The sequence below is a fragment of the Macrobrachium rosenbergii genome, chromosome 10, assembly GCF_040412425.1.
Source record: "Macrobrachium rosenbergii isolate ZJJX-2024 chromosome 10, ASM4041242v1, whole genome shotgun sequence".
Taxonomy (NCBI): domain Eukaryota; kingdom Metazoa; phylum Arthropoda; class Malacostraca; order Decapoda; family Palaemonidae; genus Macrobrachium; species Macrobrachium rosenbergii.
The window spans coordinates 30,760,053-30,784,064 of record NC_089750.1 but is presented as its reverse complement, the minus strand read 5'-3'; the positions used below and the strand labels follow the sequence as shown (position 1 = coordinate 30,784,064).

Sequence of the window (24,012 nt, the reverse complement as noted above, 5' to 3'; positions counted from 1 at the left end):
AAGTCCATTAAGAGGTCTTCCTTCAGATCCAACCCCAAGAAGTGAGAAGTTAGTCCTCCGCGCCCAGGTAGGAGCCAGACTTCTACTTTATTGGAAAGAATGGGAGAGCAGAGAAGCAGACCCCAGGGTGATCAAGGTTCTCAAGGAGGGCTACTCCATTCCTTTTGTAAAGACTCCTCCTTTAGTTACTTCTCCAATTGCCTTGACAGCGTATTCAGAAGGTTCCACAAAGTTTTTGGCTCTCTCTCAAGAAGTCGAATCCCTTCTTTCCAAAGGAGCAGTGGAAGATGTGCTAGATCCCCACTCATAGGGTTTCTACAATCTCCTTTTCGTGGTTCTGAAGGCCTCGGGGGGCTGGAGACCCGTTCTGGATGTCAGCGCCTTGAATGTGTTCATACTGAAGACGAAGTTTCATATGGAGACTGTTCGCTCAGTCATGTCCTCAGTACAACAGGGCAACTGGATGGTCACCCTGGATATGCAGGATGCGTATTTTCACGTCCCTGTTCATCCGGACTCACGAAAATTTCTACGCTTCATTTTTCAGGACAGGATACTACAGTTCCGGGTCCTATGCTTCGCTTATCGATGGCTCCTCAAGTTTTCACTCGAATCCTTGCTCCTCTGGGGAATTGGCTTCACCTTCTGGGAATCAACATCAGCTTACAGTATATCTAGATGATTGGCTTCTCCGCTCGTCGTTGGAGGAAAAGTGCGGGGAAGACTTGAGAAGAACTCTTCGCCTGACACAGGAGTTATGCATTCTCATCAGCAGAAAGAAATCCCTTCTGGCACTGACTCAGGAGATTCCCTATTCAGGGATGATACTGAACTCTCTGACTTTTCGGGCTTTTCTGTCGCCCAAAAGAGTCGAGAGCTGCCTTCAAACTGTCAGTCAGTTCCTTGCTCTTCCTTGCTGCTTGGCAGTGCAGTGGATGAGTCTTCTGGGAACCCTCACTTCAGTAGAGCAGTTTGTAAATCTAGGCAGACTGCACATGAGACCCTTCAGTTTTTCCTCAAGGCAATTTGGTGCAGAAAAACCCAACCAGACTCTTTCATCTTCCTGACTACATCGGAAATCAAAGAGGATCTCTGGTGGTGGTCGTGCAGAGAAAGACCTAAGGAAGGGAAGTCTCTTCTCCCAGTGCACCAAGACCTATTTTATTCAGATCCCTCTGACCTAGGCTGGGGAGCCCTTCTGGACGGCCGGGAAGTCTCTGGAACATGGACTACGGTACAACAGAATGCTCACATGAACGTAAAGGAACTGAGAGCAATTCACCTGGACCTTCAGTCCTTCTCAGATCTGGTCACAGCAAGAAGATTGTAGTACACGCTGACAACACCACGGCTCTTGCTTACATTTGCAAACGGGGCACTCATTCCTTTCTCTGTACGAGACAGCGAGGGATCTCCTTCTGTGGGCGGAGGAGAACCAAGTCTCTCTTGTCACCTAGTTCATTCAAGGGAGAATGAATGTGATTGCAGACAAATTAAGCTGCCATAAACAGGTCCTGCCAACCGAATGGACCTTAGACCAGATAGTCTGCGACAACCTGTGGAAACTGTGGGGCAAACCTACAGGGGATCTTTTCGCAATGTCAAAAAACCACCATCTTCCCTTCTTGTACTCTCCGGTCCCGGATCCTCAGGCATGGAGCATGGAAGCCATGCTTTTGGACTGGACAGACTTAGATGTGTACGCCTTCCCTCCCTTCAGAATGATCTGGGAAGTAATCAACAAGCTGTTGACGCATCAGAACACCTCCATGACCCTAGTAGCCCCATTTTGGCCAAACAAGGAATGGTTTCCAGACTTGATTTGACTCCTGGTAGACTACCTAAGACTCCTTCCACAAAAATGGTCTCTACTCAGACAACCCCACTTTCTCAGATTCCACCAAGGTTTATCCCTTCTGTCCCTGACAGGCTGCAGACTGTTAAGCACCTTGTCAGAAGAAAAGGGTTTTCAAGACAGGCTGCAGAGGCAATTGCGAGGTGCAGACGAGCTTCTTTTACAAAGCTCTATCAGTCAAAATGGGCAGTCTTCAGAAGGTGGTGCAGCCGCTGCAACGTCTCTTCTTCTGAGACATCTATAAGCCAAATAGCCGACTTTTTGACAGTCCTAAAGTCCGTCAGGAAGCTATCGACCTCTACCATCAAAGGGTATAGGTCGATGCTCAGCTCAGTTTTTAAGCACAGAGGAATGGACCTATCTTTTAATCAAGATATCACCGACTTGATCAAATCCTTCGATACGTCCAAGCAAGAAAGTTCTTCCAACATCTCTTGGAACTTAGACATTGTACTGAAGTGGCTGTCAGGTCCTCAATTCTAACCTCTTCGTTCTGTTTCCCTCAGGAATCTCACATAAAAGACTCTATTTTTAGTGGCTCTCGCTACTGCCAAACATATTAGCAAGTTACAGGCAATAGACAATAGGATAGGCTTTGCACAAGAGGACGCAGTCTGCTCTCCTTCTCTTGGTTTCGTCGCAAAAAACGAGGACCCTTCTAAACCCTTGCCCAGATCCTTCGTCCTCAAGAACCTTATGGATATCTTAGGACCTGAGGAAGAAGAAAGACTCCTCTGTCCAGTGAGGTGCCTCAGGTACTATCTTCAGAGGACGGAAAAGATTAGAGGACCTTTGAGCAACCTCTGGTGCTCCGTAAGAAACCCAGTTCGCTTGCTCTCCAAAAATGCCAAATCCTTTTTTCTAAGAGAGTTAATATTAGAAGCCCACTCTTAGATCCAGGAAGAAGCCTTTCCATTGCTTAAGATTAAGACTCATGAAATTATGGCAGTCGCAACTTCCCTCACTTTTAAACACAACTTGTCTCTTTCCTCAGTCCTACAGTGTTTGAAAATTGTAGCACTTTAGGACCCTTATCTGTGGCTGGCATGTTGCTGGGAGAGGAAGCATAGGGAATCCCTCTGTTCCTTTGCTATTCACTTGCCCTGACTTAAGGTTTTGAGTCGATGGGAAGCCTGGGGTACACTGTACCTAGAGTACCTACCAATTCGTATTTTATTATTGATAATGGTTGGGTTTTGCTTTTATTCTGTGGTGTAGGTGATAGTGTTGTCATTTTGTATTCTGGTCTTCGCCCAGGTCAAGGGCATCTTTTAAAACTTTGTCAGCATATGGTGTACTTCCTCCGCTGCAAAGTTCCTACTAATGTAGTGGTGACCCTTGGCTATACTGCCATGTCCACCACAAGTTGAGAGAAGCACCAGCCGGAGGCAGTACATACCTGCAGCAGCCCTCTCAACAGGTAAGGAAACAACAAACATTTATTCAGTGTTAGCAACCTTTCTATTTCAAATTCATTACTTACTTAATGCTTTGGAGTAGAATATGTCCATGCTCTTTCCCACCTCTTAACAATGTGGAATCAGCAATGTAATTACTTGGTAAGTTACTTATATAAAAATGACATTTTTATGATAAAATAAAGTTTTATATGTACTTACCAAGTAATTACATGATCGGAACCTGCCCTCCTCCCCTGCATGGACATTAGAGCATAAAACAAATTGAGCTCTCTGCTGGGTTGTTTCCTCGAGTCCCGGATGGTGGGCGGGACCTTGTCATCTACACGCTAACAATAACAGCGCAACCGCACAAATTTTGAATTTTTAAGCTGCCGTAGGTTAGGGAACCAATAGCTATGTAATTACTTGGTAAGTATATATAAAACTATTTTATCATAAAAATGTCATTTTTTCCTATTCCATCCCTGTGGTTTAGTAAATAAATACATTCAAACCTATTTTATGTAGGATAGACTGGGTCATGATACCTCATAATATAGCCTAGGATGTGAACTTTAGTCTGTGGATTGTGTGGTTATTCACACTGCATAAACATAATTCCTCAGCACATTATTACAGAAAATCTATTATCACATATAATTATTGGTATTTTAATGTAGAGACTGAGGTTTGATAATGAATTACTGTATTCTGGACCAAGAAAAAACCAATACAGCAGAGCCTAAGCTGTCACTTGTAAGGTAGAGTTAGACACAAATGGTCACAGATTTAAGCTACATCAAATGTACTAAATTGTTTATACATATTATATTGTTCTATTACTGAAATATAAATTGAATGTTATGCTAAGTTCTTTGGGTAGCGTAGCATAGGCAAAGCATAGCACTGTTCCTCTTAGTGCATTTTATAATCATCCACAACCTTGTAACCTAATATGGCAGCTGAAACAGGTGTTACTATAAGGGATAAAAAAGATTAATATGGGCAGAAAAATGATGAATAAGAATTATTATACATAAATTTATGCAGTTGCCATAATTGCAGGAGTTGCAGCAGCTGAAAACAACTTGGCACTCGATGAACAGGAAGCTGAGCGATCGCGTTCAAGTACACCAGTACGAGGAGGAAAAGATAAGGATAAAGAAAAAGACAGTAACACTTCCATTGCAAAAACTCCAGCTAAGTAAGTTTGATATTAAGTTCTGTACTATATTTATAAGGAAATTACAAGGTCGGTGTTACAATGGATCCTTGCTAGATCGCGGACCAGCATTCGACGATTCAGTCATTCGCAGTTTTTTCTGTGAAACATATCCAAATATATTGTGGGAAAACTCACTAATTCGCGGATTTTTTTGCAGAGCAATATTCAGTAATTACCATATTTTCATTTTATTTTCATGACTAAATACATTTTTTTTATGATAAAAAAGATGATTTACTCATTTTCAAATATTAATGTAAACACAGCAAAATATCAATCAAATGTTAAAGTAAAATCCCTCAATATTGATCTGTTATCATGTAGTAATACGTACTATATGAAAAAACGAAGTTCACCCTCTCTCTCTCTCTCTCTCTCTCTCTCTCTCTCTCTCTCTCTCTCTCTCTCTCTCTCTCTCTCTCTCTCTCTCTCTCTCTCTCTCCCCATTATGTCACGCTGTTGGCTGAAGGAGTTGGAAGTAGCCAGTAACAAAGCTTGCAGCTTGATGCTTTGTATGCACTGTCAATAGTGTATGAGTTGTATTTTTGCTCTCTCTCTCTCTCTCTCTCTCTCTCTCTCTCTCTCTCTCTCTCTCTCTCTCTCTCTCTCTCTCTCCCCATTATATCACACTGTTGGCTGAAGGAGTTGGAATTAGCCAGTAACAAAGCTTGCAGCTTGATGCTTTGTATGCACTGTCAATAGTGTATGAGTTGTATTTTTGCTCTCTCTCTCTCTCTCTCTCAGATAAGAGAAAGAATTTTTATGTATATATAACGTATCATTTTTTGTATGAGAAATAATTGTTTACTAGTTTTCAAATATTGATATTAAAGCAAAAACCGTAAAATATCAATCAAATGTTAAAGGAAAATCCTTCAGTATCAGTCTGTTATCATCATAATATGTACTGTATAAAAAAAAACAATGTTCACCCCCTCTCTCTCTGTCTCTCCATGACGACACGCTATTGGCTGAAGGAGTTGGAAACAGCCAGTAATAAAGCTTTTAGCTAGATGCTTTGTTATGTACTGTCTCCAGTGTGTGAGTTGCATTTTTGTTTCTCTCTCTCTCTCTCTCTCTCTCTCTCTCTCTCTCTCTCTCTCTCTCTCTCTCTCTCTCACGAAAAGTTAAGTATACCTTAGTTTTGCAGACCACTGAGCTGATTAACAGCTCTCCTAGGGCTGGGCCAAGGATTAGACTTATTTTACGTGGCTAAGAACCAATTGGTTACTTAGCAATGGGACCTACAGCTTATTGTGGAATCGAACCACATTATAGCGAGAAATTAATTTCTATCACCAGAAATAAATTCCTCTAACTCTTCATCAGCCGGGCGGGGGGAATTGAACTCCAGCCCATCGAGTGACAGTCCGAAGCTCAACCGACTCAGCCAACAAAGGGCTTTCTCTACACCAAAGGATACTCATAGAATGCAAGAGATAAATAGATACATAGAAAGGGAGAGTGGTTGATAGAAAGATATACATATATATGCTGTATTATTATGTTGATCTACAGTCGACCCTCGTTAAGCTGGACCCCATTAATCTGGATATCGGATAAGACAGACACCGAAGAGGGTTAGCCGATTTAAAATACGTAATGTTCGACCACGATTTAAGATAGTTACTGTTCCTCTGCTCATCACGTACTGTTTTTCTTTTTATTTACCAAAGGAAAATAAAAACTTTTCATTTATATTTTTATTTTATATATACTGTTCTGTATTTATATTGTACTACACTGAAATGCTTTTAGCTTGTAACCAATTTAACTTGCTCACAGTATGTACCGTCATTAAAAAACGCGATTGTCTGGAACGGTAGGAAGCAACGTAGCCAATCACTGAGCATCAACAGTCTTACCTATCTGCTGCCTGACTGGTAGCTACAGTATGATGCTTTGTTTGTTTTTTAGGAAAGAAAAGACATGACAAAGGTAAACTTTACGAAGACAAAAGCTGGGTTACTGAACAATGCTTGTGTTCACATGGCAAATGACATGAGAGAGAGAGAGAGAGAGAGAGAGAGAATTGCCAGTTCCCTCTATGCAGCATAAGTCTATCCTCGAGAAGAATTTTCTTTTAAAGATGCGTCAACGCAGCGTTAGTCAATATCTTATGAAGCAAAAAAAATATATACAGTATATATACATTTTGTTGCTGAAGGATCTCTGAACCAACAACTTTGCACTCAAAGTAATAAGAAGGAAGTCATTCTATTCTTCATGTAATCAGTAAAATACATACACTATTAAAACTGCGTATAGTATTCAAAACACATGCACTTATGTTATCGTCAGCTTCTCTGAGCAAAAGTTCTTTCTTAGACAGGATACAGCTAAAATTTGAGTGGCTGGCTGGTTGCCATGGAGATCTGCTAGCCAATGACATCCCTCTACTTCGGTTCTATTTATAGACATATGTCGTGATGGCAATAAATTTGAACGTTGCCATGATCATGATTATTTGACTGCTGATGGCAAAAATTATTCAATAATTTGCTTTATATAATTATTTCTTCATGAAAACATGAATTCAACAATAATCTTAAAATTGATATAGTGGTATGAAAAATCCCACAACGGTCTGTGTTGGCGATGCGACATCACTTGCGAATCCTATTCCCGGACCGTCCTCAGATTTACGACTGCAAACTGATGACGATGTCAGTACCAATAAAAAACAATCCTCTCCAAGATCGATATGATGAAATGTATTTTATAGTCTTACTTACCATTAAAATTCACTAGTTGAATTACAATTATTTTGATTATGTATGTTATGGGCCTAATTGTCTCACTATTTTATTAGCAATGATTTTAATCATCTCATATTTATTTAACTATTAACATAGATACTAATAAACTATAATGAATAAATAACTAAAATGAAAAAAATTATGAAAAAAAGAAAAGAAATCTTGCTTTTCATTTTAGAGACTCCACTTCGTTTTACTTAACAATTATGCGTTCATGTCTCGGCTTAGGCATCTACATATGCGGCTGAATTATATAATTTTTATCATGTTTTATTCTTCATTTCTCATCTTCTACATTGGTTTACGATTCATGCTCTTTATAAAAACAATGAAGTACCGTATATTTATAGGTATTTATAGGTATATATATAGATATCACCGGTTAAACTGGACTATCAGCTAAGATAGACACCCTGGTCCCCCTATTAGTCCATCTTAACAAGGGTCGACTGTATTATCATCGTAATATGTATAAAAAACTATCGTTCCAACATTTTTAATTGTTTAAGCAATGTAAATGACTCAGTTCAGCCCTTCTCTTTGTCTCTCTCTTTATGCCAAAGGATATCCATAGAATGTAAGAAATGGATAGATAGATAGAAAGGGAGCCATTGGCTGGAAGGGTTAGAAGTGGTGAAACACACAAAGTTAAGTATGTCTTAGTTTAACCAGACCACTGAGCTGATTAACAGCTCTCCTAAGGCTGGCTCGAAGGATTAGATTTATTTTACATGGCTAAGAACCAATTGGTTACCTAGCAACAGGAACTACAGCTTATTGTGGAATCCAAACCACATTATAGTGAAAAATGAATTTCTGCCACCAGAAATAAATTCTACTAATTCTTCATTGGCTGGTCAGAGAATCGAACGCGGGACCAGCAGAGTCTAGCTGAGAATGATAACCACCCATCCAATGAGGGAACAGCGAAGCACACAGCAAGGTATGTTACCTCAATGCTGGTTGGCTTGTAGCACGACACACTATTAGCTGGAAGGATTAGAAGAGCCAATTACAGAACAGGATACCAGCTTTGCTAGTTGCTGATTGGCTTGTGGCTCCAATGCTTTGTGAGGGAGTTTCACTTTTTTTTTTGTTTTTTTTATGATTGATTTCAGTTTAATGTTTACTGATACTTTGTATTCTTATAACCTAGGTTTGTGAATTGATCTTTATTTACCTTTGTGTATGTACTGTCACTAGTGTATTAAATATTTTTAATGTGCATATGTATTTCTCTCTCTCTCTCTCTCTCTCTCTCTCTCTCTCTCTCTCTCTCTCTCTCTCTCTCTCTCTCTCTCTTATGGGTAACTTTATTAGTTTTCACACATTGCTGTGAGGTGTATATTTTTAAGGGTAATGTTGTAAGATGACTTTGAAATGATATTTAAGTGTTTTAGGATGATGGTTTAAGGTATACAGTAATACCTCGAACTTGCGCAATTCGAGTTGCACGAATTCACAGACACACAAATTTTTCATTGGAACCTAACTAATGGTCTTACACAAGTTTTTCACAGACACGCGAACATTTGCGAACACTGAGAAACCCAGCAAAAGTGTTTGTTTAATTTTTTTTATGTAATTATAATTGTAATTATAAGTTTTCAAGCTTTTATGTGTAAATTAAATAACATTAAATATTATTAAAAGTAATAATTTCTCTCTCTCTCTCTCTCTCTCTCTCTCTCTCTCTCTCTCTCTCTCTCTCTCTCTCTCTCTCTCTCTTGATAGAAATTCATTTCTCGCTATAATGTGGTTCGGATTCCACAATAAACTGTAGGTCCCGTTGCTAGGTAACCAATTGGTTCTTAGCCACGTAAAAATAAATGTAATCCTTTGGGTCAGCCCTAGGAGAGCTGTTAATCAGCTCAGTGGTCTGGTTAAACTAAGATATACTTAACTTTTTTTTTCTCTCTCTCTCTCTCTCTCTCTCTCTCTCTCTCTCTCTCTCTCTCTCTTAGTGAGATGAATTTTTATGGTACATGTATGCAGGTATGTTTTATTTGTATGATACATAAACTTTTTACCTAATAGTAAGTACTAATTTTCAAATAATAAGATTAATAAAATTATATAATAATAATAATAATAATAATAATAATAATAATAATGATGATGATAATAATAAAACTGCAATTACAAAATTCGTATTATTTGAACAAACAAATTCTTCCCTCATCTTTTGTAAGAAGGAGGTCGAAGACAAAAGCTGTCAGACATGTCATTTAACATGACAAGAAGGGGAGTGTTGCTAATCAGTGGTCAAATCTCTCTCTCTCTCTCTCTCTCTCTCTCTCTCTCTCTCTCTCTCTCTCTCTCTCTCTCTCTCTCTCTCTCTCTCTCTCATGTGCAAGTTTAAAGAAACTGAAGCAGCAGGTTTTTAGGTTTTTGCTGAAAATGAAAGCCAGAAATGTTTGAAGTGCCAGGAGACATTGAAAGGTAACAGAAGATTAGAACTCGACAGTGTGCATTTAAAGTGGTTTAGCTCCAATGAACTGAAGGTGTAAGGATTTTCATATAAGTTTTCATATAAGTAACTTACCAAGTAATTACATAGTTAATGTTTCTACAGTATTCACATGGCAGCCTTTTAAAAATTTGCGGGAGCCTTTCTATTGTTTTTTGTGTAGGTGACAGGCTCTGCCCAATGTCGAAGCACCCGGGGAAAACAACCGACAGATAAGCTCAGTTTTGTGTCTGCTGGCTTGTCGTACACATAGGCGCCATTGCAGCAGCTTTATTCACTGTTTTCAGTTGTATTTTGGTGATGTACAATTGCTTTATTTCTGTAGCCAACAAGTTTTTGTCAGCATATTAGCTTTTTTTTTTGGATAGTTAGCCTAGTTTTTTATAAATTATATGTGATTCCAGCACTTCTAGTTTTCGCTATTGCAGTGAAAGGTGTAAAACAAGGCTAAGAAAATCTGTTATATTCCTCATACGGTATGCAGTAAATGTTAGAGGGCAAGATTGTAATAAGAAGAAAACATGTGATGGATGTTCTTCTTGGGATGAGAAGCAGTGAAAAGTGGTTAAATTGCACTTAGGTAAATTAGAGAGGAATAGGAGCCAAGAGACGGTCACTTAGCCTAGAAACTACTCCTAAACTTAGTTTAGTAACTAGTCCTGCTCTTCCTTCTACTCCTATTCCCACTTTTTCTCCTAATACTGGCCCTCCTATTCATTCACCTACTCCTATGCCTGGCTCCCCTGCTTCTGACCCTATTACCATTGCCAATCTCGAATCTCAGTTCAATAGGAAGATAGGCCTTGTAGATAGTACAGTGGCGGAATTGGGAGAGTCACTGAGTGATTATGGATAGTGTTCACTGAAAAAGTGATGAGTGACAGTGTAGTACAAGTGGAGGAAGTGGCTATCCGTCCCGTCGGTTCTCGTAGATGAAGGTCCCTGTCATACTCCCCTGGACCTGGGAGAAGACATACCGAAAGTCCAAGGGAGGCTGATGGGGTCTGCCCATGGGTAGTCGCTCCCTCAGTCGAGCCTGTTGCACAATCCCAGTTGTTGACAGACAGCCATTGGAAAAATGTCTCATTGGGAGTGTATCACATGTCTTCAAGTTCCGGCGATTCCAATACGGACAGGAGGCGCAGAAAGTGTTATCTGGATGCTTCATGACCGCTTAAGCGCCCTTCAGGGGGACCCGAGCCCGGAGGCAGTGTGCGAGTGCCACCTGCATCGGCTTCCTCGACAGCTGACACAGGGACCTTCTTTGCTAGTTCTACCATGATCTGTCACAGTTCTTGGAGTTCATCGGCCAAGTGAGAGATGGCAGAATCCTGACTTGCGATTGTGTCTGTGACAGACTGAGACACAGAGGAGGCGGTCGGGGAGGGGGGGTGGTTGTTGAGAGGCTCACAGGTAGCAATGACCAGCTCAGGCATGGGTTGCGAGGCTGCACCTTTGGGTGAGCTTCCGCTGTGATTGGGAGGAACCGTCTCTCTTACTGACGCTGGTAGCAGGGCCATGCCGAGAGAAGAGAGGGGGTCTTGAGTGGGATCCCTTGATTGGAGATTGGGGCATGCTCTGGTGCTGGCACTAAGGCAGGGTCAGGCACTATCAGTGGATTCGTGTGCTCAGTGATCAGGACGGATGGAGCTTGGCACTGCTTGTTGCATGCAAGTGGCACTGGTAGGGATTTGGAATGGATTTAGCATCTCCTGGAGGGAGATCTGATTGGGGCACTGGCACTGAGGCAGGGCCGGGCACTGGAATGGGATTGGGAATCAATCGGGGGGGGCCACTGTATATCGTACTCAGGTGGCACTGGTAGGAACTTCACGTCCTTATGGTACCCAGGGGCCACCGGTATTGACTAGGGGAAAGGCGGTGGAGGATTAGTCGCGCCTGAGGAATGATTTGGGGAATGTGGACCCCTGGATTGTTGTGACTTAGGTGGGGACTGAAAGTCCTGTCCCAGGAGGATGTCATACCCTCCAGGAATATAGCTTGCTGCTGCAAGATTGCAAACTTTAGATTGATGAGGTCTTGTGACTCTCAGTTGAACCGTAGGGAGTATCATTTTAAGCTGATTTATACCCTCGGTTGTGATGAGTTTTCGTCTGTTGATGATAGCTCCATAGGGAACTCAGTCCCTTCGTATGAGGGAGATTTGCGTGCCAGAATCATCGAATGCCTTGACTTGGCACGCGGGGTAGCTGCCCCGTGGAGGGGCCACATATATGGGACCTTCGGCGGGAGGGCCCAAAGACTTGTAATTTGTAATGGCCAAGGCAACGGTGGAGTATGTGATTTATTGTTTTTAGGGCATTTTGCCCATGAGGGTGAGTGGCCATAAACCTTGCACGCTGTGAAATACCTTTGGCTAAAATCTTTTTGTCCTGCCCCTATGGAGGGCGCAGACGAGTTAGTTGATGAGTTTCTGGGAGAGGGTTTAGAAGGTGCTGCTTGCTTGTGTCGGCACTGCTCGATGAAATGCCCAACTTTCCTACAGAACCTGCACACAACGGGTTTTTGGATTGCCCATTCTTCAGCGGAGGGGCGCCATCGAGGAAGGAGGGGGGGTAGATTTCCCACCCCACGGAGCTGTAATGGGCGTGATGGGTGTCCCATGTGTTGGCGAGGTGACAGCACTCAGCCAGTGTCGTGGGTGTCCTTTGCAAGAAATGCTCTAGTTTAAATTGTTCGAGGATCGCCTCAGCGAAGGAAACTCCCAGGGATTCTAGCCAATTCGCAAGGGCTCACTCGGATTGGTATGTCCAGTTGGTCCAGGTCTGGCCCCCTTCCTTTATTTGCCCTCTCCAGCACCGCCTCCAGCATTCGGGGGTGATTTCGTATGCCTTGGTGATGGTTTGGCTTACAGAGTCCCAATTTCCTTGATCCTTCCCAGGGAGGGTGTGGAAGGCAATCAGGGCCTTCCCCCCAAGGAACTTGGTTAATAGTAGGGAGACTTCGGCAGGAGAGAGGGTGTAGCAGCCCAGGACTTTCTCTGCCCTGTTGAGCCACACCTCAGGTTCAGCCTCGATCCATTTCGGCATGAAGGCATGGCCCTGGCTGAGGGTGCTCTTCCCTGAGGGGGGAGAGGGGTTGGAAGTGCCAGTCTTGGCCATCTGAAGCTCGTGGACCCGCTGCCTTTCTCTTTCTTGTCTTTCTGCCTCCTCTCGTTTTTCTCTGGTGATTCTTTCTGCCTCCTCTCATCCTTCTCTGGCGATTCTCTCTGCCTCCTTTTCTCTCCTTTCTGCCTCTCTTTCTTGTCTTTCTGCCTCTTCTCATTTTTCTCTGGCGATTCTTTCTGCCTCCTCTCATTTTTCTCTAGCGATTCTTTCTGCCTCTCGCTCTGCCTTTGCTTCAGCAAGTTTCTCTTGGACCCAGTCCTTAAGTACGGCTCCTGAGAGGCCGAGTTCTTTCCCGGCGGACATATAAAATTTGAAGGCCGAGTTTAGTTGGGTTCTGGTAGACATTTTGAGGGCGAGGGGGACTCAAAGGGACCCACAAATGAAATAACCCCCAAAAAATTGTAAGAAGGAGTCGTCCGGGATAAATCAAATGCACGACTTTCGCAGGTCGTTCTCACTGAACAAGCTGGATGGAGCTTTTGGAACTCAGATGACACGTAGCCCTGGCCCGAATGGAGTTTTTAGGGTTCAGAGGGCACATGGCCCCGGCCCGAATGGATTTTTTAGGGTTCAGAGGGTGTGTGCCCTGGCCCGAATGGATTTTAGGGTTCGGAGGGCAGGTAACCCTGGCCCGAATGGGTTTTTAGGGTTTGGAGGGCACATGGCCCTGACCCGAATGGATTTTTTAGGGTTCGGAGGGCGTGCCCTGGCCCGAATGAATGGGATGCAAGGGGGGAGAAGGGTGTAGGCATCTGGGTTTACCAGGTGGCTGGCTGCAAGTTATTTCTAGACGCGGTGTCTGGTGGCCTCACCCAGTCTGAAGGTCGGTGGGTTGACTGACCGCATGGGAAAATTGGCTGGGTTTGTAAACAACTTGGTTTGTGTGGCCTACTTAACACAGAATAACGTATGCTCCTGGTGTTTGTGGAATAATAACACAGAATAACGTATGCTCCAGGTGTTTGTGGAATAATGGGAGCTTGAATATTTGCCCACTAAATGGAAAGTAACCAAATTTTACTCTTTCCTGACAACTTGTTCCTACCTTTTTCCTATTTGAATTCTAATCTCAGCTAACACGAGAGAGAGAGAGAGAGAGAGAGAGAATCAGCGATGCAAACTGATCGGTCCCACCTGGGGGATTGAAATTGTTTGATTAATACAAAGAGGAAATATGCACACTATTTCCTTTTCTTTTAAAAATTCGATTATTAATTCTCTCCTCTCAGCGAATTGGAATCATGCATTCCCTAACGTTCCTATTTCCTAGGATCAGTCACAGTTTTATTTCCTATCCTAAAATAAACACATCATACTCATGTAGAATTCTTTGGCTTGTGCACTTGGATTTTATGCAAAGGTTCGTCATTGTCTCACACCCTGCTAGCTTCACTAATTGCTGATACAGCAAGTTGCAAACAAAAAAGGGGGTGGGATGCAACCCACTAATAACGAGGTCTAAGGCAATCAGTCACCATTTTTATGATTTTACCTTGGGAAATGGTTACTGTGAGCCAGGTATCAACACTTACCGTTACTTTAGCCTTGTTATCTAAACTTCGTGGGTCCAAGTAATCGTAAAACACAAGAAAAAGGGGGATTTTCATATGAGCTTAGTGCTCTACTCACAAGGAATGTGTATGTAAACACATTAGAGTTAAATTAAAATTACATATATTTACCCAAAAGAATATCAGATGAAAGAATGTTGCATTCAGGCTTGCGGGGGCCTCAGGGGATATTTCTACTTGGTAAACTCGAACATGGAATCCGTTAGTGGGGTTTTTACGCAAGGCACAATCCAAGGATATTCCACTGCAGATTGGTCCCCCATGTAGAGGAAGGGGTCTCCAGCAAAGAATGACAAAGAGTGGGTCTGTGGTTCACTAGACAAAATATTACTGAGGTGTGTGTTCCTGTGACGAAGAAGGGACATCAATCACTCCTCCAGCATAGTGTTCCCGCCCGCGTCTTATGGCAATCTGCCTCACGACTTCATGACGTCCCTCGAGTGTCTGACTCGCGTCTCCTTTGTCTGTCCCTATTTAAGGCACCAGCCGGGGGGGCTCGGGGTAGCAGTCCCTGGACAATGCAGTAGTCATCTTTCATTAGTCAACTTGTCCAGGTGTGCCAAACATCTGGCTGCTTCTCGGTGGGATACCTGCAAAGAATCCCACACAGATCACTTTGCCCCAAAAGAGAAAGTTGTAAAGTAGCTTAAGGATGCTAAGCTTCTTTATGGAGGGGCCTTAATCCCTCTTTTCCCTACCTTCGACCCGAGCTAAGCAAATGCCAGGTCAGGGATAAAGCAATAAAACAGAGTGTTTTTATGGTGGCTTCTTGTGAGATATAATAATATATATATGCATATATACATAAAGTAAACCCCATATTCACGGGGGATGCGTACCACCCCCCGCGAATAGCTAAACCCACGAATACTTAGAACTCATCTAAAAACACTTAGAACTACCTATTTTGATTGTTCAAACGCACAAAAAAACTAAAAATGCTTATACAGGTATTATCCTACTTAAGATGGGGTTAGGTTCCAAAAAAGCCTGTCATTTGTTGGAAAAAAATGTATCTCGAATATAGCCTAGCCTACACTATGGTATTCAGTACTATGTACAGTATACGTGTACGGTAGCCTACCGTACACTATAAAGTATACTCTATACATACTTATTTTAACATGCTTTTTTCCCATTTTTTGTTTGGGGTAAACACGATACCTTCTTTGAAGGACTTTGATTTGACTTTGGGGTAGACCGTAGTCTTGATCGGCTGCCCTGCCTGACATGTACATGTATCGTACCAATCACCAGCTCCCTTTCTCCCAGCAGCGTGGAGAGTTGAGCGGTTAGGTCAACAGTTCGAGATGTGTGAGGAGTCTGTTATGTTTTTAGATGTTGGAGTGGCTTTGTTTGTGTGTGTATATTAGTCTGTAACACCCATTTGCTTTTTAAGCAAACCCATCCGTTGATTACATACATAATCCCAGGGTGTCTACACGGATAGCGAAGTGTCCGCCTCTCTGACCGGTCGGCTGCAGATTTGAACCCATGCCACAGACCTCTATGAAGTCTGAAGCTGCTGATCATCGAGGCTTTAAAGTATACTCTATACATGCACGGTATAGTAATTATAATACAGTATCAGCAAATTTTGGAGGTTCATGCAGAGTGACTTATGATAATTCAGTACAAAGAGAAATTGAATAACAAACAAGAATTAGCTTAGCCTACGCTATGGTATATCGTATACACATACGGTACTCTATATTCACATATCGCATTAGACAAACATCAACATAAGGAATATGTATCTTTTCCATGGATCTTTTAAAATGTTATGCCTTAATTCACTGTATCCAATAATATTGTATATATTCTTATATTACTTTTGTATTATAAATTGCAATCATAGCGATCAGTGTTTTAGTTTTGGAATCGATTACACAGTAAGTTTATTTTGCTTTATTTAACTCAGTTCAAAGCACTTTTCTTGCTTCTAGTTAACGTAAATGAATCTCTAGATACTTTATTTATATGGGACAAGGTTATTTTTTGTTATAGAAAGTGTTTTTAAGTCGAAATATAACTTAAATATGTCTTGTTGTGAAATTAACTAAGCTATTTTTTTACTAATAGATGACGTTGGCCATTTGGGAGTGTTTGTTTTGTGTAAAAAAAAATCAAGATTCTATTCACTATTTTCAGTTGATTTCATCATAATACAAGCTTTACGTATTTATCGTTCATCGGCGTAAAAATAGCAGTAATTGTCTTTCATGCCCAGTAGTTTTGATTAAAATACTTCCTCTCCAATTTTAATTACGGTCGAGTTTCATCCATATTACCGATGCATGATAATTTACAGTCATTAGCAGCTTGAATATTATTTTCTCAGCTTCAGCTACAACTTGCAGCTTAAATTTAGCTGTATATTTCCTTGCCAATCTTTTATCCATAGCAAATAAGGGTATAATGTAAAAATATATCAGTCCTATTCTACTTAACCCTTTAACGCCGAAGCCCTATTTACAAAAACGTCTCCCGTATGCCGGCGGCGTTCGGTGAGTTAGCGCCGAAGCGGAAAAAAAAGTTTTTTTAAAAAAATCACAGCACGCTTAGTTTTTAAGATTAAGAGTTCATTTTTGGCTCATTTTTTTGTCATTGCCTGAAGTTTAGTATGCAACCATCAGAAATGAAAAAAAATATCATTATCATATATAAATATTGGAATATATGACAGCGAAAAAAAAAAACTTGTATATAATTGTATACAAATCGCGCTGTAAGCAAAACGGTTAAAGCTAATGAGTTAACTTTTTTTAGTTGTATTGTAAACTAAATTGCAATGATTTTGGTATATAACAAATTTTAAAACGATCAAAGCAACACAGAGAAAATATTATCACAAAATGATGCATGAATTCGTAACGAGCGGACGTAAAAAAATGTTTTTTTAAAAAATTCACCATAAATTGAAATATTGTGCTAGAGACTTCCCGTTTGTTGAAAAATGAAGCTAATTAATTGAATATTACTAGACTGTAAGTGTTTTAGCTTACAATTGCAGTTTTCGACCATTTCGGTCAAGTTAAAGTTGACCGAAAGTCGAATTTTTTCTATTTATCATGATTTATATGGAAATATTTCTAAACCGATAAAAGCTAAAACCATGAGTAATTTTTTGTTGTATTGTACATGAAATTGCGCACATTTTCACATATAAAACTTTATGTAACGACTAATATAAAGCGGTGCAAATATTACGACAACGAGACGAAAGAATTTCTGAGATGTTTGGCGAGTTACCGGCGCAGAGCGTAAGGAAAATGTTTTTTCTTAAATTCACCATAAATCGAAATATTGTGCTAGAGACTTCCAATTTATTGCAAAATGAAGTTAAACGATTGAATATTACTAGAATGTAAGAGTTTTAGCTTACAATTGCGTTTTTACCATTTGGTCGAGTTAAAGTTGTTGAAGGTTGAAATTTTGGCAGTTATCGTGATTTATGTGAAAATATTTCAAAACTGATAAAAGCTACAACCATGAGCTATTTTCTGTTGTATTCTACATGAAATTGCGCACATTTTCATATATAAAAGTTTATGTAACGACTAATGTAAAACGATGCAAACATTACGACATGAATGAAAGAATTTCTGAGATGTTCGGCCGAGTTACCGCAGCGCAGAGCGTAAGGAAAAAATTTTTTTTCAGAAATTCACCATAAATCGAAATATTGTGCTAGAGACTTCCAGTTTGTTGCAAAATGAAGGTACATGATTGAATATTACTAGAATGTAAGAGTTTTAGTTTATAATTGCGTTTTTACCATTTGGTCGAGTTAAATTTGACCGAAGCTTGAAATTTTGGCAGTTATCGTGATTTATATGAAAATATTTCAAAACTGATAAAAGCTACAACCATGAGTTATTTTCTGTTGTATTCTACATGAAATTGCGCACATTTCCATATATAAAACTTTATGTAACGACTAATATAAAACAGTGCAAACATTACGACAACGTGACAAAAGAATTTCTGGCGCGGACGTAAGGAAAAAGTTTTTTTCAGAAATTCACCATAAATCGAAATATTGTGCTAGAGACTTCCAATTGGTTGCAAAATGAAGGGAAATAATTGAATATTACTAATCGTAGGAGTTTTAGCTTAAAATTGCGTTTTTTTACCATTTCGGTCAAGTCAAAGTTGACCGAAGGTTGAAATTTTGGCAGTTATCGTGGTTTATATGAAAATATTTCCAAACTGATAAAAGCTACAACCAAGGGTTGTATTTTGCTGTATTGTACATGAAATTGTGCACATTTTCATATATAAAACTTTATGTAACGGCTAATATAGAACAGTGCAAAAATTACGACAAAATGACGAAAAGAATTTATGAAATTTTCGGGTGAGTTACGCCAGTGCATAAGAAAAAGTTTTTTCAAAAATTCACCATAAATCGAAATATTGTGCTAGAGACTTCCAATTTGTTGCAAAATGAAGGTACATGATTGAATATTACTAGAATGTAAGAGTTTTAGCTTACAATTGCATTTTTTTACCATTTCGGTCGAGTCAAAGTTGACCGAAGGTTGAAATTTTTTGTAGTCGACGTACAGTACGTCCACTCGGCACCCAACAGACAATTTTAGTCGACGTATGATACGTCCAATAGTTATTTAAGGGTTAATTTCATTTGCACTATAACTACGGTAATTGTGTATTACCGTAGTATGGTTGAAATACAAGCAAAATGACTATTACTATTTGATTCGGTGATAGCAAAACAACAGTTTCTCGGCCGGTTGTTTATGGCTGTACGCACTTACACAAGAGTATAACGTTACTAACAATACTTTTATCATTCTGTTTTACTTTTTTAAGTAGAAGATGCGATAAAGAGATGGAGGAAAAGAAGTTGGTCTATTGTAATTTGGTCTCTCTTGTTGCCTGATTGTACGCTGCTGCCTGTGCCTGAGCGGAGTTTTAAAATATTTTCTAGATATTGTCATATTGGTATTAATTGCTTACCCCATTGCCAAGTTAAATCATCATAACTCAAGCACTACCCAAGTATCTTAATTTTATCACAAAAGTGCATTCAGTCATGAAAATGATATGAAAATACAGTAATTAGTGAATATTTCTCAGTGAAAATACCGTGAATGGGCAAATTTTCAGCGAATAATTTGGATAAGTTCCGTGAGGTCTGCAAATCTATATAAATACACACATACACACAATATATATGTATATATATATATGTGTATATATATATATATATATATATATATATATATATATATATATATATATATATATATATATATATATATATATATATATATATATACATTGGTGTGAAATCGAGGCTATTCATCAGCAAAATAGCAAGAAGGCACTAAAGCAGCAGACAGCTTGGTACATGGTTTTCCTTTATTCAGGGCGGCCTACGTTTGAGATCCTTGTCTCATCCTCAAGGCTAAAAATACAAAGTAAAATATACAAATACAGCAAGAAGATTTAGGATATATGTACAAATAAAATATGATAAAGTAAAACATCAGTAAAAAAGGTAAACCTAAAATAAAATTGTTAAAAAAAAAAAAGAGAAAGAAATAGAAAATTTTTTAACTAACAGACCTTATTCCTCGAAGTTCAGTTGCTGTATGAAAAACAATAAACATAAGGTGGGGTGTGGTTTAAGCTATATACAGGGGCGTGGACGAGGAATGATTGTTCAAAGAGGGAACAAGCTTTTTGATCGCTAACGATTCAAGAATAGGGAGGTGGTGTTCGTGTTGACTAGTTAGTATAATCTTAAAATCATTATAGTTTATTTTACTTTTGCATAGTTTTATGTGGTTTCTAATATTGGATGTTTGGGTTAGACAACTTGCACCCAGTCGAAAGCTAACGCCAATATATGCGTCACATCTGACCTTAAGCAGTCGCGTGTGTTTCCCACGTATGTCTGACAATGGCATTGACAGCAAGTAAATAAATAAACAACACCGGACTGCATTAAAGGGGCAGTTTTCTTTGTGATGAAACATACCGCCAATAGTTCTTGGGTTCTTAAATATGAGCTTCACGTCAACTGCAGGAAAATAATTCGTTAAAATCCTTTTTAGATTGGGTAGGAAAGAGGTGTCATGCGTGAACGGAAAACTTATATAATATGTTAATTTATGTGCCAAGTGTGTGGTAGCAGGAGGGTGAAAGGACTTATCAATGCTCTCTTAACATACTTTAAAAATAAATTGGATGGATAGCAGTTGGATTTAAAATAATCATAAAGAAAACCTATTTCCTTGTGAAAAAGATGCCAGTCGGATGTAAGTGTTATGGCCCTGTGGAGGAGAGTGGACAGGGAATTCAATTTAAAATTATAAAAGCACGAACTGTAAAAATTATTTTATCGCCGTTATGTTGATGACACTTTTGTCCTTTTTAAAGAACGTCACCACTGTGACCAGTTTTTGCGGTATGCTAATTCGCTACATAATAACATTAAATTTACTTATGAATTAGAAAATAATAACCAATTATCCTTTTTAGACACCATCGTCATCCGTGAAGAAAAGAGATTTCATACTGGTGTGTTCCGCAAGAAAACCTTTACTGGTCTTGGGCAGAATTTTTACAGTTCGTGCTTTTATAATTTTAAATTGAATTCCCTGTCCACTCTCCTCCACAGGGCCATAACACTTACATCCGACTGGCATCTTTTTCACAAGGAAATAGGTTTTCTTTATGATTATTTTAAATCCAACTGCTATCCATCCAATTTATTTTTAAAGTATGTTAAGAGAGCATTGGATAAGTCCTTTCACCCTCCTGCTACCACACACTTGGCACATAAATTAACATATTATATAAGTTTTCCGTTCACGCATGACACCTCTTTTCCTACCCAATCTAAAAAGCATTTTAACGAATTATTTTCCTGCAGTTGACGTGAAGCTCATATTTAAGAACCCAAGAACTATTGGCGGTATGTTTTCGTCACAAAGAAAAACTGCCCCCTTTAATGCAGTCCGGTGTTGTTTATTTATTTACTTGCTGTCAATGCCATTGTCAGACATACGTGGGGAAACACACGCCGACTGCTTAAGGTCAGATGTGACGCACATATTGGCGTTAGCTTTCGCACTGGGTGCAAGTTGTCTAATCCCGAAACATCCAATATTAGAAACCACATAAAACTATGCAAAAAGTAAAATAAACTATAATGATTTTAAGATTATACTAACTAGTCAACACGAACACCACCTCCTATTCTTGAATCGTTAGCGATCAAAAGCTTGTTCCCTCTTTGAACAATCATTCCTCGTCCACGCCCCTGTATATAGCTTAAACCACACCCCACCTTATGTTTATTGTTTTTTTCATACAGCAACTGAACTTGAGGAATAAGGTCTGTTAGTTAAAAATTTTCTATTTCTTTCTCTTTTTTTTTTTTTTTAACAATTTTATTTTAGGTTTACCTTTTTTTACTGATGTTTTACTTTATCATATTTTATTTGTACATATATCCTAAATCTTCTTGCTGTATTTGTATATTTTACTTTGTATTTTTTAGCCTTGAGGATGAGACAAGGATCTCAAACGTAGGTCGCCCTGAACAAAGGAAAACCATGTACCAAGCTGTCTGCTTTAGTGCCTTCTTGCTATATATATATATATATATATATATATATATATATATATATATATATATATATATATATATATATATATATATATATATATATATATATATATATATATATATATATATATTACTAAAAGGACCTCATTCAAACTGGATGGTATCTAATGGAGTTTTTATTCAAAAAGTTACAAGCTTTCTTGGACAAACAGTCCACATTATCAAGTATCCATTACAATGAGCAAACGCATAGTCCGGCTGTATTTATATCTGTGTGCTGGGTACTTTTAATCCTATAATCGCCTAGCTCTTCCTGTGTGACCTCCACCCTCTCTTGACCTTGGTCTTTCTCTGATCCCTAGTTCCAGATGTCCGTTTTCCGTGCGTTCTCTTGCGTTTTTTCTTTGTTTCCTTGCTACTGTGGAGTATACGATTTTTCTAGATATGCTGTCTTCAAAGCCGTTTCCGGTGTTCCCTGCCATCGTGTTGTTGGCGCAAGTTATGAAGGCGTTCTCTACAACCAGTCTAGATGTTTTGTTGGTGTTCCTGTACAGAAAACTCATATTTTCCCAGTCTATTCTGTGATCATTTTCCCAACAGTGTTTGGCAACTGCCGACGTCTGATTATAATGCCTTATGTTCTGCAGATGTTGTTTGCTTCGCTCTTTACATGATTTGCCAGTTTAGCCATAGTACCCTTCTTCACAGTCTAGACACGCTGCCATATAAACCCCCTCTAATCTCTTCCCCTCTACCGACTTTTTGTTTCTAACTATTTTATTCCTAATGGTGTTTTTGTAGCTGCCTATCAATTTGAAATAGTTAGAAACAAAAAGTCGGTAGAGGGGGAAGAGATTAGAGGGGGTTTATATGGCAGCGTGTCTAGACTGTGAAGAAGGGTACTATGGCTAAAACTGGCAAATCATGTAAAGAGCTAAGTAAACAACATCTGCAGAACATAAGGCATTATAATCAGACGCGGCAGTTGCCAAACACTGTTGGGAAAATGATCACAGAATAGACTGGGAAAATATGAGTTTTTCTGTACACGAACACCAACAAAACATCTAGACTGGTTGTAGAGAACGCCTTCATAACTTGGGCGCCAACAACACGATGGCAGGGAACACCGAAACGGCTTTGAAGACAGCATATCTAGAAAATCGTATACTCCACAGTAGCAAGGAAACGAAGAAAACGCAAGAGAACGCGACGGAAAACGGACATCTGGAACCAGGGACCAGAGAAAGACCAAGGTCAAGAGAGGGTGGAGGTCACACAGGAAGAGCTAGGCGATTATAGGATTAAGAGTACCCAGCACACAGATATAAATACAGCGGACTATGCGTTTGCTCATTGCAATGGATACTTGATAATGTGGACTGTTTTTCCAAGAAAGCTTGTAACTTTTTGAATCAAAAACTCCATTAGATACCATCCAGTTTGAATGAGGTCCTTTTAGTAATTCTACTAATGCACAGAACAATTGTGTATGTGATAAAGTTAATAATATATTACATATATACATATTAATACAAAAAGTGAATTTATTCAAATTTGATAGTATTTAATGGAGTTTTTATTCAAATGAGCAGTTAATAAACAGTTCACATTATCAAGTATTCAAGATACGAGCAACGCAGAGTCCGGTTGCATGACTGTGTGCTGGGTACTTTTAATCTATATCGCTGTGCTTCAGATTTTCACTTTCTGACTCTGGTCTTTCTATTTCGGAACGATTTAAGTCGCGTTATGCTTTTTCTTTTCGCTTGGTTACCGTGGAGCATACAATTTTTCGATATGTTAAAATTAAAATACACATCACATAGTTGGCGTTAGGTTGAGATATGCCACAACAGTTCGATGTTTTGTTGGAAAATTTTCGTGATAGAAAACTCATATTTTCCCAGTGATCATTTCAACAGCTTGTTTATCAAATGATAGCCTACAGATACAGTTTTTGCCAGTATTTGCCAGCTCATGTTCTTCTTCACAGCC

At 39.5% G+C, this 24,012-nt stretch overlaps 1 protein-coding gene across 1 annotated transcript in view; it reads left to right on the top strand.

The window, feature by feature from the left end:
* HBS1 (translation elongation factor EF-1alpha (GTPase) HBS1) overlaps nucleotides 1-24,012 on the top strand; it is a gene marked incomplete at its 5' end in the record, with an annotated part of 255,149 nt that overhangs the window by 105,242 nt on the left and 125,895 nt on the right. The window contains one exon of the mRNA XM_067109557.1: nucleotides 4,321-4,459. Within this exon, the coding sequence (XP_066965658.1) occupies nucleotides 4,321-4,459 (139 nt within the window). The remainder of the gene's footprint in view (nucleotides 1-4,320; nucleotides 4,460-24,012) is intronic.